Below are 16,235 nucleotides of genomic sequence, written 5' to 3'. Positions count from 1 at the left end.
CCCTGTGCTCACAATAACGATAAAAAGGAAAAGGGAAGACCCTATTCTCGCGTTAAATAAATAAATAGAGAAAAACAAATTAAAAAAAAAATACACACACAAGGAACTTTCCCCTGTGTTTATATAAAAAAACAAACACCAGAAACCCTAGCCCAGTATTTATAGAAGAAGAAATATCCCATGTTCATAAGAAACCCCCCAAAAAATCATAGTCTATGGTCACTCAAAGGAGAAAAATGAACGGCTGCAACCAACTGCAGATGATTTGCAATTAGTGGCAACCAAGTGAGGAGCAGCGAGCCAAAGTCTAACTCTCAGTGTTATCATTAATAGAATAGGACGGTAACGCGTGGTCCCACAGGCTGGGTTTTGAGATGAACTGGTGCATAACTTCAAAGGAAGAGAGCATTAACAGGCAAAGTAAGTAGTTATCCATATATATAGTGTTGATAGCAACTTGCAATATTCATGGGATGAATACAGTGTCTCGTAAAACCTTGGTGCATTGTTCATTTTTCTCCCAGGCAATGATGATTTCTTTATGATTGTGTATGTGTTTCGCCATGTAGATACAACCCATGTAAATTTGCTTATATATATATGTGTGTGTATTAGAGATATTGACATTAAGAAATATACAGGTCTTTGGGCATTTGAGTTTTTTTCTTATGGTTTATTGCGCATTCCTTATTTCGAGCGGGCTGTATAACCAAATAAATAACTAAGTAACGTAATGTTACCTATAACAGTTGCTATCATTATAAATATCATACCAACTATAAAAAATAAGTAAGGAATAACTAGATAACCCCAAACCCTTTATCTCAACCTAAATACGGGTCACGATACGGCGACATACGATCACCACAATCCAACAAAAAACAACAACCTCCCAGCACAACAAAGAAACATACACAATCACCCAACTTCACCCTAAGAAATCACCACATTTCAAGACATTAAAACCGACATTAAACCCGAAATAAAAGCACTAGCGCTAAAAGCCGCGCCGGAATGCGACCCTGGTTTACAAAAGGTCCCCACGCGGTGCGAGCGAGGGCAGCGGAGACACGTGTTTCGTAGTGCCAGCTGGGCGGCCGACGAGAACGGGCGTGGAGAGTGTGCTGTTTCTTAGGATTTGGGATTTCTTGACACTATGTTGGATAAGGTATGTTGGCGTAGGGTTTTATGGTGTTGTAATAAGGGGAGATGGGAGTTGTGTTCATCGTGTTGGGTTGGTGTTTATTTAGTGGTTGTGTTACGGGATCGTCTCGTGGTGGCTGGATATTCCTCGTGTGTTTTTTTAGGAAACGTGTTTAAGGACGGAAGGATTTCTGGCAAAGGTGATTCACACGAAGAAATCCTCGTCACTGATAGTACCACATTTGCATTAGCTTTTAACAAATATACAGAGTGACTAATTCGACCCCTTTAGGTGGGAGGCCACGAAGTGTGGGAAAGGAGTTGCGTAGCAGCTGATTCATATTCTTGGAGGAAATATAACAAAGCATAATGGTTTGTGTAATGCCAAAGTAGCGTAGGTCCAGTTTCACATAGCCATAAGATAAGGAAGTTCATAGAATTAAAATTATGTATCCGTGAGTGTCCATGTCATGAAATGTGTATGTAGCTGCATGCCTAAAATCTCTAGTATTATTGGATAAAGACGCAACCACCCGTAGCGAAAAAAAAACACCTTTTGTCATGACGTACCTTTAATTATGACGTAACACCATAAAACCCTTTTCTTCCGCGTAAGGTTCCGATGGAAATGAGAAGCGAAACTGTACAAAGCACAACGAAAACTACCAGAAAAATATCGTGACGTGCCTAGAGGGTTGGTTGCGTCTTTATCCAAATTTACAAATCTCTATGGGCACACATGTACCTTCGCCTACACTGGCCTTGAACCAGTCTTTTTAGTCGTAAGTCGCACACGATGTTTGCGGTAGTTGCTAAGTTTACACTGACCTTATGACTCATTTATGCGTTATGTCAGCTAGTTTGTATGTTACTGTGCAATTGAGAAAAGTATTAACTATCAAAATTGTCTTTCCTCTCACGATTATATCCGCGCAATTTATTGTAAGTAATGAGTTTGTCTGTTTCTTAATTTTCTTGATTCTAGTTTGAAAGTTTGTAATAAACTGTGGATATGGATATTCATTACCAGGTGATTTTATGATAAGATACAAGGATTATAGTACATGTACTCAATAAAATGAAAATTATATGACAATTATATGGAGCACTTCCTATGCAAATTGTTAATAAAGAGATATTCAGCTGGCTTAATGCACCAACAATACACTTTTTTGAAGTTGCTCAGTGTTAACAGCATGATGTCAAGCTTACACTGACTGCATAACTCATTTCTGCACTGTCAGGTAGTTCGTGTTAAAACGTACATGACACGACATCAGGATCTGCTCACAGTTTAAGCGTGCACACAGTCATAAGGTATTGCGGCTGTAATGACGCTAGCTCCAGAGCTACAGGGTTCGAAAGTCGGCCTAAACTCGCATTTTATTATGTATTTATGGAAAAATATTTATTGGGCTAGTCTGCGCTACCCAGAGGGTGGAGAAAACCCTTTCCCATTCCCTCTAATATTTAGCTTGTGATGCTAGTGTCGTAGACTGCCCGCCTTAACGGCCAGCTAGGTCGATAGGCGTCCCGTTGGCAGTGGGTTAATAGCAAGGCACCATCTGTTATTATTTAAGGTCCACATCCCCTAGGGGTTCAGGATGCCCTAGCTAGGGGGATTTTAAGCGGTGTTTTGGGGTGTATTATCATAGAGCTTGATTAACCTATTACGGACAGGGATAGATTTGCTTGCCCAGTCTCCAGGATAGGTTTTATTTTAGAGCGAGGCAGCTTGAAGCGATATAATTTGAATCTTCCCACTCTCTTTGTCATTCATTGCAAAACTAGAGCTGTTTATGTTTTATTTTTTGTGTGTTTTATTGAGTTTAGAGACATATGTGCCATATGACAGGCTCTGTCAGTGCTGCAGTTGACTAAAATTGTAGTATATGATCCATATTAGCTCATTATTTTCTTTATATTAGGTATGATAGAAATATTGCTGTCTTATGGGAGGCCAAAAAACAACTTTTATTTTTTCATATTTTTGTGCTGTCATGAACGAATACGAAACATATAACCACCTACAATGAAGATAACATGAAGAGGTAAGGAAGAGGAATGAAACCTGTGCTTGTGACTGTGAGTGCCACAGTGAAAGGCATCCATATTGGCACATGAGCATTTTTTAGACTAGGTATGGATTGAGTCACCTTTCTCTTCTCGTTCTGTTTGCACAACCTTCATTGGCAGTACATTAGAGCAAGAGGTCATCAACTTAGTGTGTGCCATCGCTCTATGGGTGCCATTCAAGGCTCTCTATCCTGCTGGTGCTAGGAAAAAGTGGTGCCATATAGGCTTTGCACGTTAAGTTAGCTTGATATTACGAAAATTACAGTAATTATGACTGCAGTTTTTATCATCATTCACTCCTCTTTCATAGCACAATAAAACAGCACAGTGACCTAAAATCCCCAAATGTCATGTATGTCATCACGCCCGTCGTCAGGCCAAAGCTCTTACGTTCATGTATGTCATGACACCCGTCCACAATGGGTTAATGGTGAACACTGCTGATTTAAAAGTTGTTTTTTATGTGCTTTTATTACATATTTATTACATTTAAACCTGTTTTGTCCCTTGACTTCCCTGATATACTTCATACCCTCCCCTACTATTGGAACTTTCATAATTCCAGAAACAGTCATTTGCAATGAAAATAATAGCAGATTCATGTAATACACTTCAGGAAGAATAGAAGACAAAATTTTATTTGTGAGATTCAAAGGCTGTATGAAACTGGAATTTTACCCTTTTAGCATAATCTATGACCACCCCCATACTCCACAGACTGGGTCTCAATAGTAGGGGAGGGCATGAAGCAGATTAGGGAAATTGCAGTGTAATGTATGAATAAAATGGATTAGTATATGCCACAAATTTATCTTATTCCCATCATATTGATTTCTAGTATGGATTTGAAATTTAAAAAATATGGTTTCTATACAATCTACACACCTGCATGACTTATAGTATGCACAGCAATAGCCATTATCATTGCATATATGATACTGCTGTAGAGAGGTCATTAAGCATCCCACCTTTATTCTGGTAAGATAGAGCTTAGACTGCTGCCTTATTTGGCAATAAGCCTTTGAGTACATCATCTGTCTATATCTTGTACTCAAACCAATACACACACTTGCACAGCTCTGCAGTACAACAACTGGCTCTGAAAGGGCTCAAAGACTTAGTAAATTTATGTACATTCAATCGCATGATAGAAATATCCTTGGAAATTTAACATACAGTCTTATACGATTGTGCATATTCCTTTATGCTTAAAATAATTTGCTTTGCAGATGGTGAAGAAGACCGTAAAACGGAAGTTGACAGAACCAGTCGATGGTTCCACAGGAAAGAAAAAGAAGACTGCTCTGAGTGCGCAGTCTGAAGGCAACAGCCCAAATTTGGTAAGACTGACTTAATATTTCATTTGCACTCTGTTGTTAGGTTTCAATGGAAAAAAGGAAATAATATAATGATGATAAGGAATAAAAAAAAAAAAATTATTGAATATATGAAAATATTTATTGATGAAGTGTGATACATCTATTGTTTGGTGCTTTATTAATTTTGGAAGTATGAGACTGATTTGCATAAATCTCATTAGAGAATTCAAAAAAACAAAAATAGAATCCATCATTTATGAGACTCATCTTTCTATATGTTTTTGATAGAATAAAAAAGATTGGTTCTTAACCCATTCACGCCGGGGCCATTCCGGCTTTGCACAGTCGCTATACCGAGGTTTTCGAACGCATCATCCGAACGCTTCGAGATTCTCGGGCGCACGGGCTGCAAGCCTGGGCTGCCTGCTCGCTCACCCCGAGCGCCAGCCTTGGCCAGATATCTCGTCGGCGGCGTCTGACGCGAAAACCACGAAACGTGTCAGCATGTCATCCGGCGTGAGTGGGTTAAGTGTATAGTAACCCGATATCAATGGGGGAGTTTTTAGCTCCATACGGTCTAAATGCTGGGGTATTTCAAACACGTACGCCTAATGCCTTGGGCTATTCACCCACTCTGGCAGCGGCTGCTGTGTACAGTAGACACTATTCATAAGCAAGTTAAAAACTGAATTTAAGATTATTAGTGTTTCCCTGACAATTTTTTGACTCTAAGGCCCTATCTGAGGGATTTTTCAGTCTGGTGGTTCTATGTAAACAAATGTTGAGCTTGTGCGGGTAATATGTGCTAGTTATTATTTTAAGGGAAATGTTTCAAGGGAAGGATGGGGAACCAGAAAGATTATAGAAATTAGAAGAGTGAAATTTAGACCTACTCTGATGTAGGCAGTTCGTTCATTCCCAACCAGCTTGAATTGATGCTAGTATAGTTTTGTATGTCCTGTGATTTTGAGCAAGAGTTATGGGCTTACTCAAGATAATTCCCTTATTATGGTTGAACCCCTTAAGGGCAAGCAATTTTACATTCATGAGGGATTTATTTTCATCAATAAGATTAACCATAATGATAGCAATGATTATAATGTTAATACTGATAAAGATGAGGACAGCAATGCTGAGATTAATGACAATAGCCTTAACAGGTAACAATATGACTTGTATGCTAGCAACTAACCTTTTCTTGGGGGAGAGTAATTGAGGGGCATCCACTGGCTTCAAATATTGTCAGTTTTATATGTAAAGGAACCTCTCTTGTTGTTTTTGCGAATCGCTGTAGTCCAGGAAAGATAGGATGGAAACAGGCAGAGATCAAAAGCACAGATAGCACCTTTAGTCATCCTGTAGTAGGGTAGGGTAGACAATGAACTGTCTTAAAAAAAAAAGAAGACAATGCCACTATACTTAAATGATTTGATTAAAATGTATAGAATATGCAGTCAGTCTCGTCTTCCTCATTTATGCTGTTTGCCGCCTCAGTTTGTTGAGTTTTCTGTTAGATCCTGATGTGTTATTTTATTAACTTGTTTTCCCACTTCTTTCCATTATGAGGGTTTTTTATAGTGCCTCTTTTTTATGGAATTTCTTTGTTTCTTTATGTATTGCCAGAATGTATACTTTTGTAGTTTCCATGTAATGCATTTGAACTGTTTTGATGGAGAAGAAGAAGAAAAAATTATGGTTATAGTTAATTTTTATTATGTTGATGCCATCTTTTTGCCCCCTTTTTTTTCCCTATCATACTCAAACAAATAATGTATCCACAATATTTTGTAATACAACATCTACACAGTTATATTGCAATCTCCTGTTTTGCTACAAGAAGATAAAAGTTTTACACTATGTTCAATGTAATGAAATATGATATTACAACATTACCATTATCATCCGATTGGTCCTTACCAAATTTGAATAGTGCTAGCATACATACGACTTGTTAGAATAGGCATCAAGAACTCATATCCGATTGTGATCTAATGTAGCCAAAGAAGACCGTCAAGAAGCTGAAGCAGAAGCAGAAGCAGGAAGGGAAGACGGCAGTCGACAGCATCCAGCAGAACAACAACAACAACGTGCAGCCCAAGTTGGCAGAGGAAACGGTTTCAAAAGTAATTCAGAAACATTTAAGCGTTCTTTAGTGGCTTTAGTGTCCATGTCGGAAACAAAGCTGAAAAAAGACAAAATGCATGAGTTGGAAGTAGTGTGTGTATTATGTTGAATACCACCCATAGGTTTAGGAGTCTGATGACAATATGTATCAATAACATACATCAACATATACATGTGCATGTACATAAGTTTTCATAGGTATATATAGAGAGAATTATGCATATACACACTAACACACACAGACCCATACATTTGATATTTATCTTTCACAATTTTACTTGTACTCTAAAGCAGCCAAAGAAGAAAAAGAAAAAGGAAGAAAATGCAGAAAATGTTGGCACCCAGCAGAAGATCTCGCAGCCAGACTTGACGGAAGAAAAGGTAGCAGAAGTAATTCAGAAATGTTCTAAGTGTCTTTTAGTGGTATTGGCTATGTTTGAAACAAACTAAGCCCCCTAAAAACTCACATGTTTAGAAAGTCGTTTGTTGATTTAATATATACAAACTTTAAGTTAAAGCTGAGAAGTATTTCTATTTGTAACATACATGAATAGTGAGAAACAGATCCTCACATGATTAAAGTTTTTTTTTTTTTTTTCACAAATTTACTTGTACTCCAATATAGCCAAAGAAGATCATCAAAAAGAAAAAGCAGGAAGGAAACGCAGAAAATGTTGATGTCCAGCAGAAGAGCTTGCAGCCAGAGATAACGGAGAAAAATGTTGCAAAAGTAATTGAAAAATATCCCTGTCGTCTATAGTAGTAGTTGGTTAATATCTTAAGAATGCATGATGTAAATTATGTGTCTATGTCCAATACTCCAGGTAGTGATTTTATTTTTACAAATGGCAAGGGTTTCCAGTAAATAAAACCTGCCATCTCATGTGAAAGATGAATTGATTTATTATTAGGTGATTTTATTGATGGGTGTCTACAGATTGTTACACCAGTATACATATCTATGTTGGAGTTCCATGAGCAGAACACCTGTACTTCGAGAGAGGAATAGAGTTCGGCATACTCATTTATATCCATTATTATGTATGTAGAGTAAAACATTGAAGTATTTTCCTACATTCACTTCCACATTTTTTAACATTTCCTGAACACGACCCTTACAGCCGAAGAAGAAAGTTGCCAAAAAGAAAAAGCTGCAAGGCGGCACAGTAAATGGTGCAGTTGAACAAATGGATGTACAGCCCACGGAAACTGGAGTGGATAGTCCCAAGGTATTTGAAAAATTATGAGTTACAGTAGTTACTACATTGATACAAGCTGCTTCCAAAGACTGTCATTTGGTCTGCTGTGAAAATATCATTAGGATTATAGATAAATTATTCTTAATGTGTAAAGGATGTCAAGTCTTGCGATCTGACACAGGAACATACTAAACAATCACTTATATCTACCATAATTCAATCCACACAAAAAATATGAGTTGTATATGCGAAATCTACTGACATTAAGTCTTGAAAACATAAACATTTTATGCCTTCTTGTATAGGTTGCCCATGTCTTTACCTCAGCATGATGCATGTCCTTTAGGGGTTAATCAACTGATTCTATCAACCAGTAAGATAAGGTCTTATGGACGACTCTTAATATATTTCAGCCAAAGAAAAAGAAGAAGAAACTAGGGATCTTAGCCAATGGTGATGTTCAGCCATTGAAAGAGCAGCCTGTGGAAAATGGGGTGAGTAATATGTTTAGAAAAGATTTGTACCGTAATGCAAAATAATAGGAAATCACAGATGACCAGTACATGGAAGTAAGAACATCTAAAATACATTTTTTGAAATGGACAGTGTTTAGAAGACCATCTTACTCCATGTATTGCAAATTGTGAAAATTACCTACCTGGCTTCCAATTGTTTTGGTGATGTACCAAGAGATATTTGGAATGTGCTAAAGAATATATTGCCACTTAATAAACTCGGTTTCTGTCCATATACTGGTTCTTTCGTGTACATGGGAGAGACCACGCATACAAAAAGACAGATTTTCCCTTCATATGAACTGTACCTATTGCTTAGTTCATGTAATCTTTACTATCAAGATACTAAATGAAAGAAGTCCTTTTCAAGGTTCTAGTTAATTTTAAGTGTTTCATAGTTGTTTTGTTGTATGTAATATTGTTAATTATTTGATTTCTCAAATCAGCAGCTGGAAAAGAAATCACCTGTCAAGAAAACAACGATCCAGCCTGCACAGCCATCAGGAGGGGAACAGACGCTGGTAAATATCTTGAGAACATTAATCTACCATAATGAACAAGGGTAACATAACACTATGGTGGACAGGTTTATTGAATGGTCAGTTCCCTCAACTTCTTGGTTTACTAGGGTCTGTGTGTGAAATGGGTGTTCTTTATTTATGTTGTGAATTGTTACTAACACATGAATTGAAACTGGGAGTCTACTTACAGGTGAGTGGTGGACTTTGAAGTTGAGTGAGGTGACTATACCATTTCACATTGAGATTATGGAATTGCTTAATGGTTGCCTGCCATTCTTTCTTCATCCTAAGGATAGCATAGGCAAACGAATGCATATTCCCCTGTCTTAGTTTTATCATCCCTCTCAGAGTTAGAAAAACTCCATTGTGCAGCTGACAGGCAAGATAGTGATGAACTGTTTGTAATCAATTCTTTGCCCGAGTTGTATATTTATACAAAGGGTTAATTTAGTCTTATCCATGCTCATACGATGATTAAGAAGTAAGAGTAATTTGACTCATTCCAGAAGCTAAGCATATGATCTAAGTGATGTGCCTAAAAATCCAAGGTCTAGTTGATACATGTAAAACACAAGGTATGGCTAGAGCACCGAATGAGCCGAGGGTCACGTGTATGAATACGTGATTCATAGGCTGGAGGTTTGACTTCCTTCCTTCAGATAATTTTAGGTGTTTTGTAATCTTTTATTTAAGTGTGCTGAAGTTATTAATTATTTGATTCCTCAACATTGCAGACTGACCTCCAGAAAAGGATGCTCCAACGCACACAGCCGTCTGAAGAGGAACTAGCACAGGTAACTTGTTTATAACATTTCCGTATCATTAACCCTTTGACTACAAGGTTCTCAAAAACAGTATTTCAGGCTCCACCATAAATTCAGAGGGGAATTGAAATTTTTGAATAGAAATCCTCTTGGACCTAACACCCCTCTAAGCCAATACTCTGACTTAGGGAAGGAGGCAGTCCATGATTGATTTGGACGAGGGAATAATCTAGCTTACTACCTTGATGCATTATGCTATGTCATCTAGGTCCAGAGGTTAAAAATTAGACATATTTTCTATGCACAGCCATTCCCCTCCCCTGGAAGAGTTGATGGGATCCTGGCCGCCACAGGCGGGTTCCACATCACATTCCCCTGAGCTGTTTTCCTGCTCGCCCTCTCACAGCAATAGCAATAGTCTTTCCTCACATTAAGTAAACCACTGATACTTTTTTTTCTTCTCTCTCCCTCCCAGTATTGCATCTTTTATTTGATCCAATTCTCATTCACTTTACACTCTCTCTCTCTCTCTCTCTCTCTCTCTCTCTCTCTCTCTCTCTCTCTCTCTCTCTCTCTCTCTCTCTCCTCTCCTCTCTCTCTCTCCTCTCCTCTCTCTCTCTCTCCTCTCTCTCTCTCTCCTCTCTACTCTCTCTCTCTCCCCTCTCCTCTCTCTCTCTCTCCTCTCTCTTCTCTCTCTCTCTCCCCTCTCTCTCTCTCTCTCTCCTCTCTCTCTCCCTCTCTCTCTCCCTCCTCTCTCTCTCTCTCTCTCTCTCTCTCTCTCTCTCTCTCTCTCTCTCTCTCTCTCTCTCTCTCTCTCTCTCTCTCTCTCTCTCTCTCTCTCTCTCTCTCTCTCTCTCTCTCTCTCTCTCTCTCTCTCTCTCCTCTCTCCTCCTCTCCTCTCTCTCTCTCTCTCTCTCTCTCTCTCTCTCTCTCTCTCTCTCTCTCTCTCTCTCTCTCTCTCTCTCTCTCTCTCTCTCTCTCTCTCTCTCTCTCTTTTCTCTCTCTTTTACTCTCTTTTCTCTCTCTCACTCTCTTTCCTCTCACTCTCACTTTTCTCTCTCTCTCTTACTCTCTTTTCTCTCTCTCACTCTCTCTCCTTCTCCCTCCCTCCCTCTGTCCCTTCATCTTCCTCCCTCCCTCCCTCTCACTCCCCCTCTTCAATTGCCTGGTATTCATATCTGTATGAAACCTCAAGTCTTAATTTTCTTGCTTCTTTCTCTCTCAGATGGAAGAAGAACGAGCACTTAGACAAGGGCGGTTCTCTGGACGGGGATTCAGAACTCCAAACATGCGTGGCGGCAGGGGGGGTGACAGACGAGGGGGTAACAGGCGTGACTATGGCAGGGACAGTGGAGACAGGCGTGGACGTGGACGCGGGCGTTTCACTCCTGGTTTTGTGACGTAAGCTTATCTTAATACTGTATTTGTCTTGTATCTGACATCGGTGTTCTGGAACATGCAAATATGAAATAATTTATTGATGGATATTTAATATTCTTATCATTTGTTTCAGGATCCCTAATTCAATTCATGTGGATTGGCCAAGGGTTACTCCAACAAAAACAGGTAAGTTGTTTCAATATTTTACATTAGTGTTTCATTCATTTGGACATGAAATCAACCCAAATACCCCCTTCTGCTTTTCTCATACTGCATTGTATATATTTATCATTGGAGGAATATATTGTAACCATTTTTTCCCTCCCACATTCTTCCCCCCAGATGCTGACTCATCAGAAAACTCTGCTGAAACACCAGAAAAGTCTGCTGACTCACCAGAAAAGCCCGCCTCCCTTCTCAAACCCGACTACAATTCCGAAGAATATAACGCCCCACTGGAGTGGATGGGGTTAACGCCCCGCAGGAGCATGGGCAGAGGCAGGGGCAGGGGCAGAGGCAGAGAAAGAGGTGGAGGTGGAGGTGGAGGTGGAGCATGGTTTGGAGGAAGAGGTAACAACAGTGATGATGACGGAGGTGAAGATAACGATGGAGAAGAAAGGAGAAGCAGTTTTGGAGGCAGAGGAGGAGGAAGAGGTTTCCGTGGGAGAGGAGGCGGTGGATCGCGCGGGAGAGGAAGAGGAGGCTCTCGTGGAAGAGGAGGTGGTGGTGGTGGTAGAGGAAGAGGCTTCGGAGGTGGAGGACGAGGTCGTGGAGGCAGAGGCGGCGACTCTCAGTAAGAAATATTCCAGTGTTCAATGTCTCAGAAAAGTGAGTGGGATAGCAACATATTTTTTTTTTGGAATTCTCTTCTCTGAATTTTGCCATATGCTTATTGTTATTATTATTTTTTTTTTTCCCCCAGTAACCCTAACTTGATCCCTGTGCCATCGAAAGATAAGGATTAAGTACCATCAAGAAGAGGAATGAAAAAAAAAAAAGAGGGGAAGAAAAAGGTAAGGGATTTTACTGCTTTAACCCACTTACGACGGGGGCATTCCAGCCCTGAATGTCCCAATGCCAGGGCGTTCAAATTATTAGGCCTAAATCAATTAAATGGCTGGCACAATACTGTGCCGCCCGGCCACTGGGCTTTTGAATGAGCGGTACAGTACTGTACCACCCGTCCAGAGAGGGTTAATATTTGTAAATGTCTTAAGACATACTTAGTGCATATTAACCTCACCAACAGTGAGGTTAATATGCTCAACTTAGAATAGAATGAGTGAAAAAGAGAAGTCAATTTGATATATTTAGCAGACTTTTTTCTCTCTTAGAGTAGCTGTATATTGCCTTGTTATTGTTTTTTATGCTTTTTATGTTGATATCTGCTTCTTTGCGTCAATGAATATATTATGTTTTTATAATGTATTTACATCTTAAACTCTTTTCAGACTGTGACAAGCAGAGGACAGCAGCAGATGATCAGCCCCTTGCATGTTGTATATTTATCACAGTTTGATATCCAGTAATGAAGATTTAGTTCTTTCACCACAAAGAGATCCCTAAGGATATCTAGGAGAAAGGAATATCCGCTTCATTTTTAATGTTAATCAAGGTTAAGGATTATGTTTTCAAAATAAGTTAAAAAATTCATTTTGAGAATTGTTCATCATGTGTCATTTGAATTTCTCATGAACTGCATATAAGTCATGGGATATTGGTTTATATGTAATTATATAGGATCCTAATATCTTATCTAATATCATACTCTGTCATGGAATATTGCATATTTTTGTAAATTTATTTATTGCATTTGCCATGGAATATGTTAATGTTTTATAAAATATGTTATAAAGCAGATGTGCCTATGTAGTGTTTACTCCAGCAAAAGCATGAATAAATTTGTTATGATATTTCTTTCTTCCCAAAACATGTCCTCCCCGAAAGATCATTTAGAAAGTTAAAAGTCCAATTATGATTGTGTATATACACTTACAATAGCTTTGGAACTACAGTGAACGTTATTTTGTCTAATAACCATACAGCTAACAAACCTGAGAGAGAAAGAGAGAAGAGAGAGAGGTCGTTTGACATTTAAAATACATTAGGAAAGATTCCCAATAGATCATCCTCATCTGAGACTTGTGTAAAAGATCTACCAAAATACTTTTGTTGTTGTTGAAAAGAAGTGGCTTGTACCTTGTGGATCGAAGGAATGTGCTTAGTGTTTGCATTTTTGTTTGTGTAAAGAACTACTAAGTGTCATTTTAATATTAAGTAATAGATTACTGGCTCATTTAAACGGCTTGTTGATATATACTTGGAGAGGAATTATTTTAGGGAGAGGGAGTGAGGGAAGACATTCAGATTATAAAGTGAGAATATACAATAAAAGTCACATGACTTACAACATTGGCATTTTCATCAATTCACCACTATTCACCCACTAGTACTTGGTCCTCCCTAAACTCACTTCTTCAACCAACCAGTTACAAGTCCCTTCAGAATTAAATGTTAGCAGTATTTTGGTTGAGTTAAGAATTATGCAACAGCAACGCTTGTCAACCGAATTGAACATACGATCAGAGAATTCCAACGGTTTTCCTACGATCCTGTCATATGCACCTTGACCCCAGGCGCTTTGTCTCTTTCACCTTCGACGCATATGCATTCTCGTAAGCTAATGGCAGAGACACGAGCTCATACGCACTACGGGTCGGTTATACCCGACGAGCCGCTAATGAAGCATCAGATAAGTTTTATTAATCGAGCAATATACCCGAGGAGTTACGAGTATATGTTTAGGGTAAGGGTGAGTAAGAGATGGAGGTGGTTATCAGGTATATTACGTTTTAAGGATTTAACCTACTTTAAATCGCAGGTAGAGATAAATGAATTATCAGTGGTATAGACCATGATTCATGCAATTCGTCGAATATTATTCGTTGAATACGGGGCATCCACCTGTCCTGTTTTATTTCAGGGGAAGGGTGTCACTCGACCATTCAAAGTCCTTGCTTTATTTCAACCATTTTCTGTGATAACATGTATTTTGTGTTAGTACTATTGTGTTATCTGACAAGCTTTCTAATATTGTAATCTACTAAGATTATAATTTAATTAAATAAGCTCATTATCTTTACTGATAACTAGCATTGTTTTATAGGAGAACAAAACCTTTTTTTTTTTCTTCAAATATTATTTCGTAAAGAAATACCAGAGACAAAAACATTGCCAGGTAATACAGCATGAAGAGTTGGAGAAAAGGAAGGTGGTTTATGCTTAAGGCTAAAAGTGTCACAGCACAAAGCAGCCATGCTGGCACAGGAGAATATTGCCGCCGCTGCATATGGTCTGGTTCACTTTCGTTTTCTCATTCTCATTCTCATTCTCATCTGCCCCTCTCTCTCCTCCGTTAAGGGGAGGAGAGAGACAGAGAGAGGATTAGAGATAAAAAGAGAGATATATGTGTATGTCTATGTATATTTAAGTATATATATACATACATATATATATATATATATATATATATATATATATGTGTGTGTGTGTGTGTGTGTATTATATTCATATATGTATGATATATATGTATATATACATAGTCATATACGTATATATATATATATATATATATATATATATATATATATATATATATATGTGTGTGTGTGTGTGTGTGTGTGTGTGTATGTATATGTATATGTATATGTATATATATATATATATATATATGTATATATATATATACATAAATATATATATACATATACATATACTGAGAGAATTAGCGAGTGTGTGTTAATGTAAATCGTATAATTATTACTTTGATAATCAAATGTGAACACCCAAGCTTTCTCTCTCTCGTTTATGACAAGACACCTTCAAATAAGCGCTTAACCCATCACGTCTGGTAAATCTGTAATACGTTAACAAATATTTACCTCATGTAAATAAAATTTATCTTTTTCTCCTCGCATTTCTCAAAACGATCGTGTATTCAATATGCATTATCGCAAACTGGATAGTGTAAACGACAAACGCATTGAACGCTTTCCTATTATTGCTTATCTTATTTTTAACAAGGGGCTAGAGAGAAAAGACGTATTTGTGACGCACAGATGCAATATACATTGATATGACGCCCTAATACTGTGAGACTTGTTGAGTTCACACCGGTAAGAAAATTAAAGTTGCGAGGTGATGTGACGTCATGCGAGGGCGGCCTGTGGGGAAATACGTCATGCTAGATAGGTACAGATTATGTTTTATTGACCAGGTACAGCATCAGGCGTCATATCAATTTATGTTGCATTTGTTTCTCAAATATCTCCATTCTCTCCAGCTACTTGATAAAAAAGAAGATAACGAGAAATTACATGACAGCGAAGAATGCACTCGTCGTTCACCCTGTGGAGTTAACGGCAATACATGTATATATATATATATATATATATATATATATATATATATATATATATATATATATATATATATATATATATACTACCTTCGTCTATGACAAGACACCTTCATTTCCCAAAGCTCTATCGTGTATTTAGGAGCTAACGTTGTTAACTCCAGCTAGTTATCTTCTTTTTATCAAGTGGCTGGGGAGAATGGAGTGTTCGTTGACGAACTCGGCACGAAGTTGACCAAGGCTGTCACCCTGGAGCCTTTCAAGGTCCTCGGTGACAAAAGTAAGAGAATGGGTAAGGCTCTGGCGTTGGTTCAGATAAAACCTGCCCAAAAACCTTGAGCTGGACCCTCCAAACCAGCCCCTGGTTCTGACAAGTCTCTGGCGTCGGTTCAGACGACGAGTCAAAACAAAAAATGGAAGTCAGGTAGGACCCTCCAACCCTGCTGGCCCCACTACCAAAACTCCAGCGTCGGTTCGGAGGACAGGCAACAAGCGGCCTCGGGCGGCTACGGACTCGGAGGACGAGTCTGTAGCCTCAAGTCGGTTCCCCCAGTTTAGAGTTCCCAATAACCGGAAGGATTTGACAACACTTACCAGATGGTACAAGCTCTGGAAAACCAGAGACAGTGCCGTCTGACGATTATAATTGCTAGAGACAATGGCATGATAATCATACCGAGGGACCGAGCCACTCTCACCTTCCTCCAGGAGACAGACAAGCTCCTGGATGGGCGGAAGGTGAGTCTGTCGGCTCTGACTCCCGAAGAGAGGACGTCC

At 38.7% G+C, this 16,235-nt stretch overlaps 1 protein-coding gene across 5 annotated transcripts; it reads left to right on the top strand.

Annotated features, from left to right (window-relative positions):
- The first annotated feature begins 279 nt into the window (after positions 1–279).
- On the top strand, positions 280–12,954 carry LOC122264571 (uncharacterized). Of its 5 annotated transcripts, none has more exons than XM_043033530.2 (14): positions 280–420; positions 4,449–4,559; positions 6,536–6,661; positions 6,954–7,043; positions 7,288–7,392; positions 7,784–7,891; positions 8,275–8,355; positions 8,823–8,897; positions 9,632–9,691; positions 10,887–11,062; positions 11,175–11,227; positions 11,384–11,834; positions 11,964–12,054; positions 12,493–12,954. In XM_043033530.2, the coding sequence occupies exons 2-13, from the start codon at positions 4,449–4,451 to the stop codon at positions 12,004–12,006; spliced, it is 1,479 nt and encodes a 492-aa protein (XP_042889464.2). In that variant the 5' UTR covers positions 280–420; the 3' UTR covers positions 12,007–12,054; positions 12,493–12,954. The 5 variants fall into 5 exon arrangements, with proteins under 5 accessions (XP_042889464.2, XP_086388716.1, XP_042889463.2 ...); XM_086532590.1 differs by lacking the exon at positions 280–420 and adding an exon at positions 1,029–1,168 and having other exon boundaries at positions 6,957–7,043; positions 8,826–8,897; XM_043033529.2 differs by lacking the exon at positions 280–420 and adding an exon at positions 1,029–1,168 and having other exon boundaries at positions 6,957–7,043.
- The last annotated feature ends 3,281 nt before the right edge of the window (positions 12,955–16,235 follow it).

Source organism: Penaeus japonicus, unplaced genomic scaffold, assembly GCF_977035675.1.
Source record: "Penaeus japonicus unplaced genomic scaffold, GWHDUDI00000001_assembly GWHDUDI00000037, whole genome shotgun sequence".
In the NCBI taxonomy this organism is placed as follows: Eukaryota; Metazoa; Arthropoda; class Malacostraca; order Decapoda; family Penaeidae; genus Penaeus; species Penaeus japonicus.
This window is presented reverse-complemented; position numbering and strand designations above follow the sequence as displayed.

Excerpts from the sequence above, each read along its gene's own strand:
- LOC122264571 (XM_043033525.2), top strand. Across the intron at positions 8,356-8,822 it reads AGCAGCCTGTGGAAAATGGG|CAGCTGGAAAAGAAATCACC; the intron begins GTGAGTAATATG and ends TTCTCAAATCAG. Across the intron at positions 11,063-11,174 it reads TTCACTCCTGGTTTTGTGAC|GATCCCTAATTCAATTCATG; the intron begins GTAAGCTTATCT and ends CATTTGTTTCAG.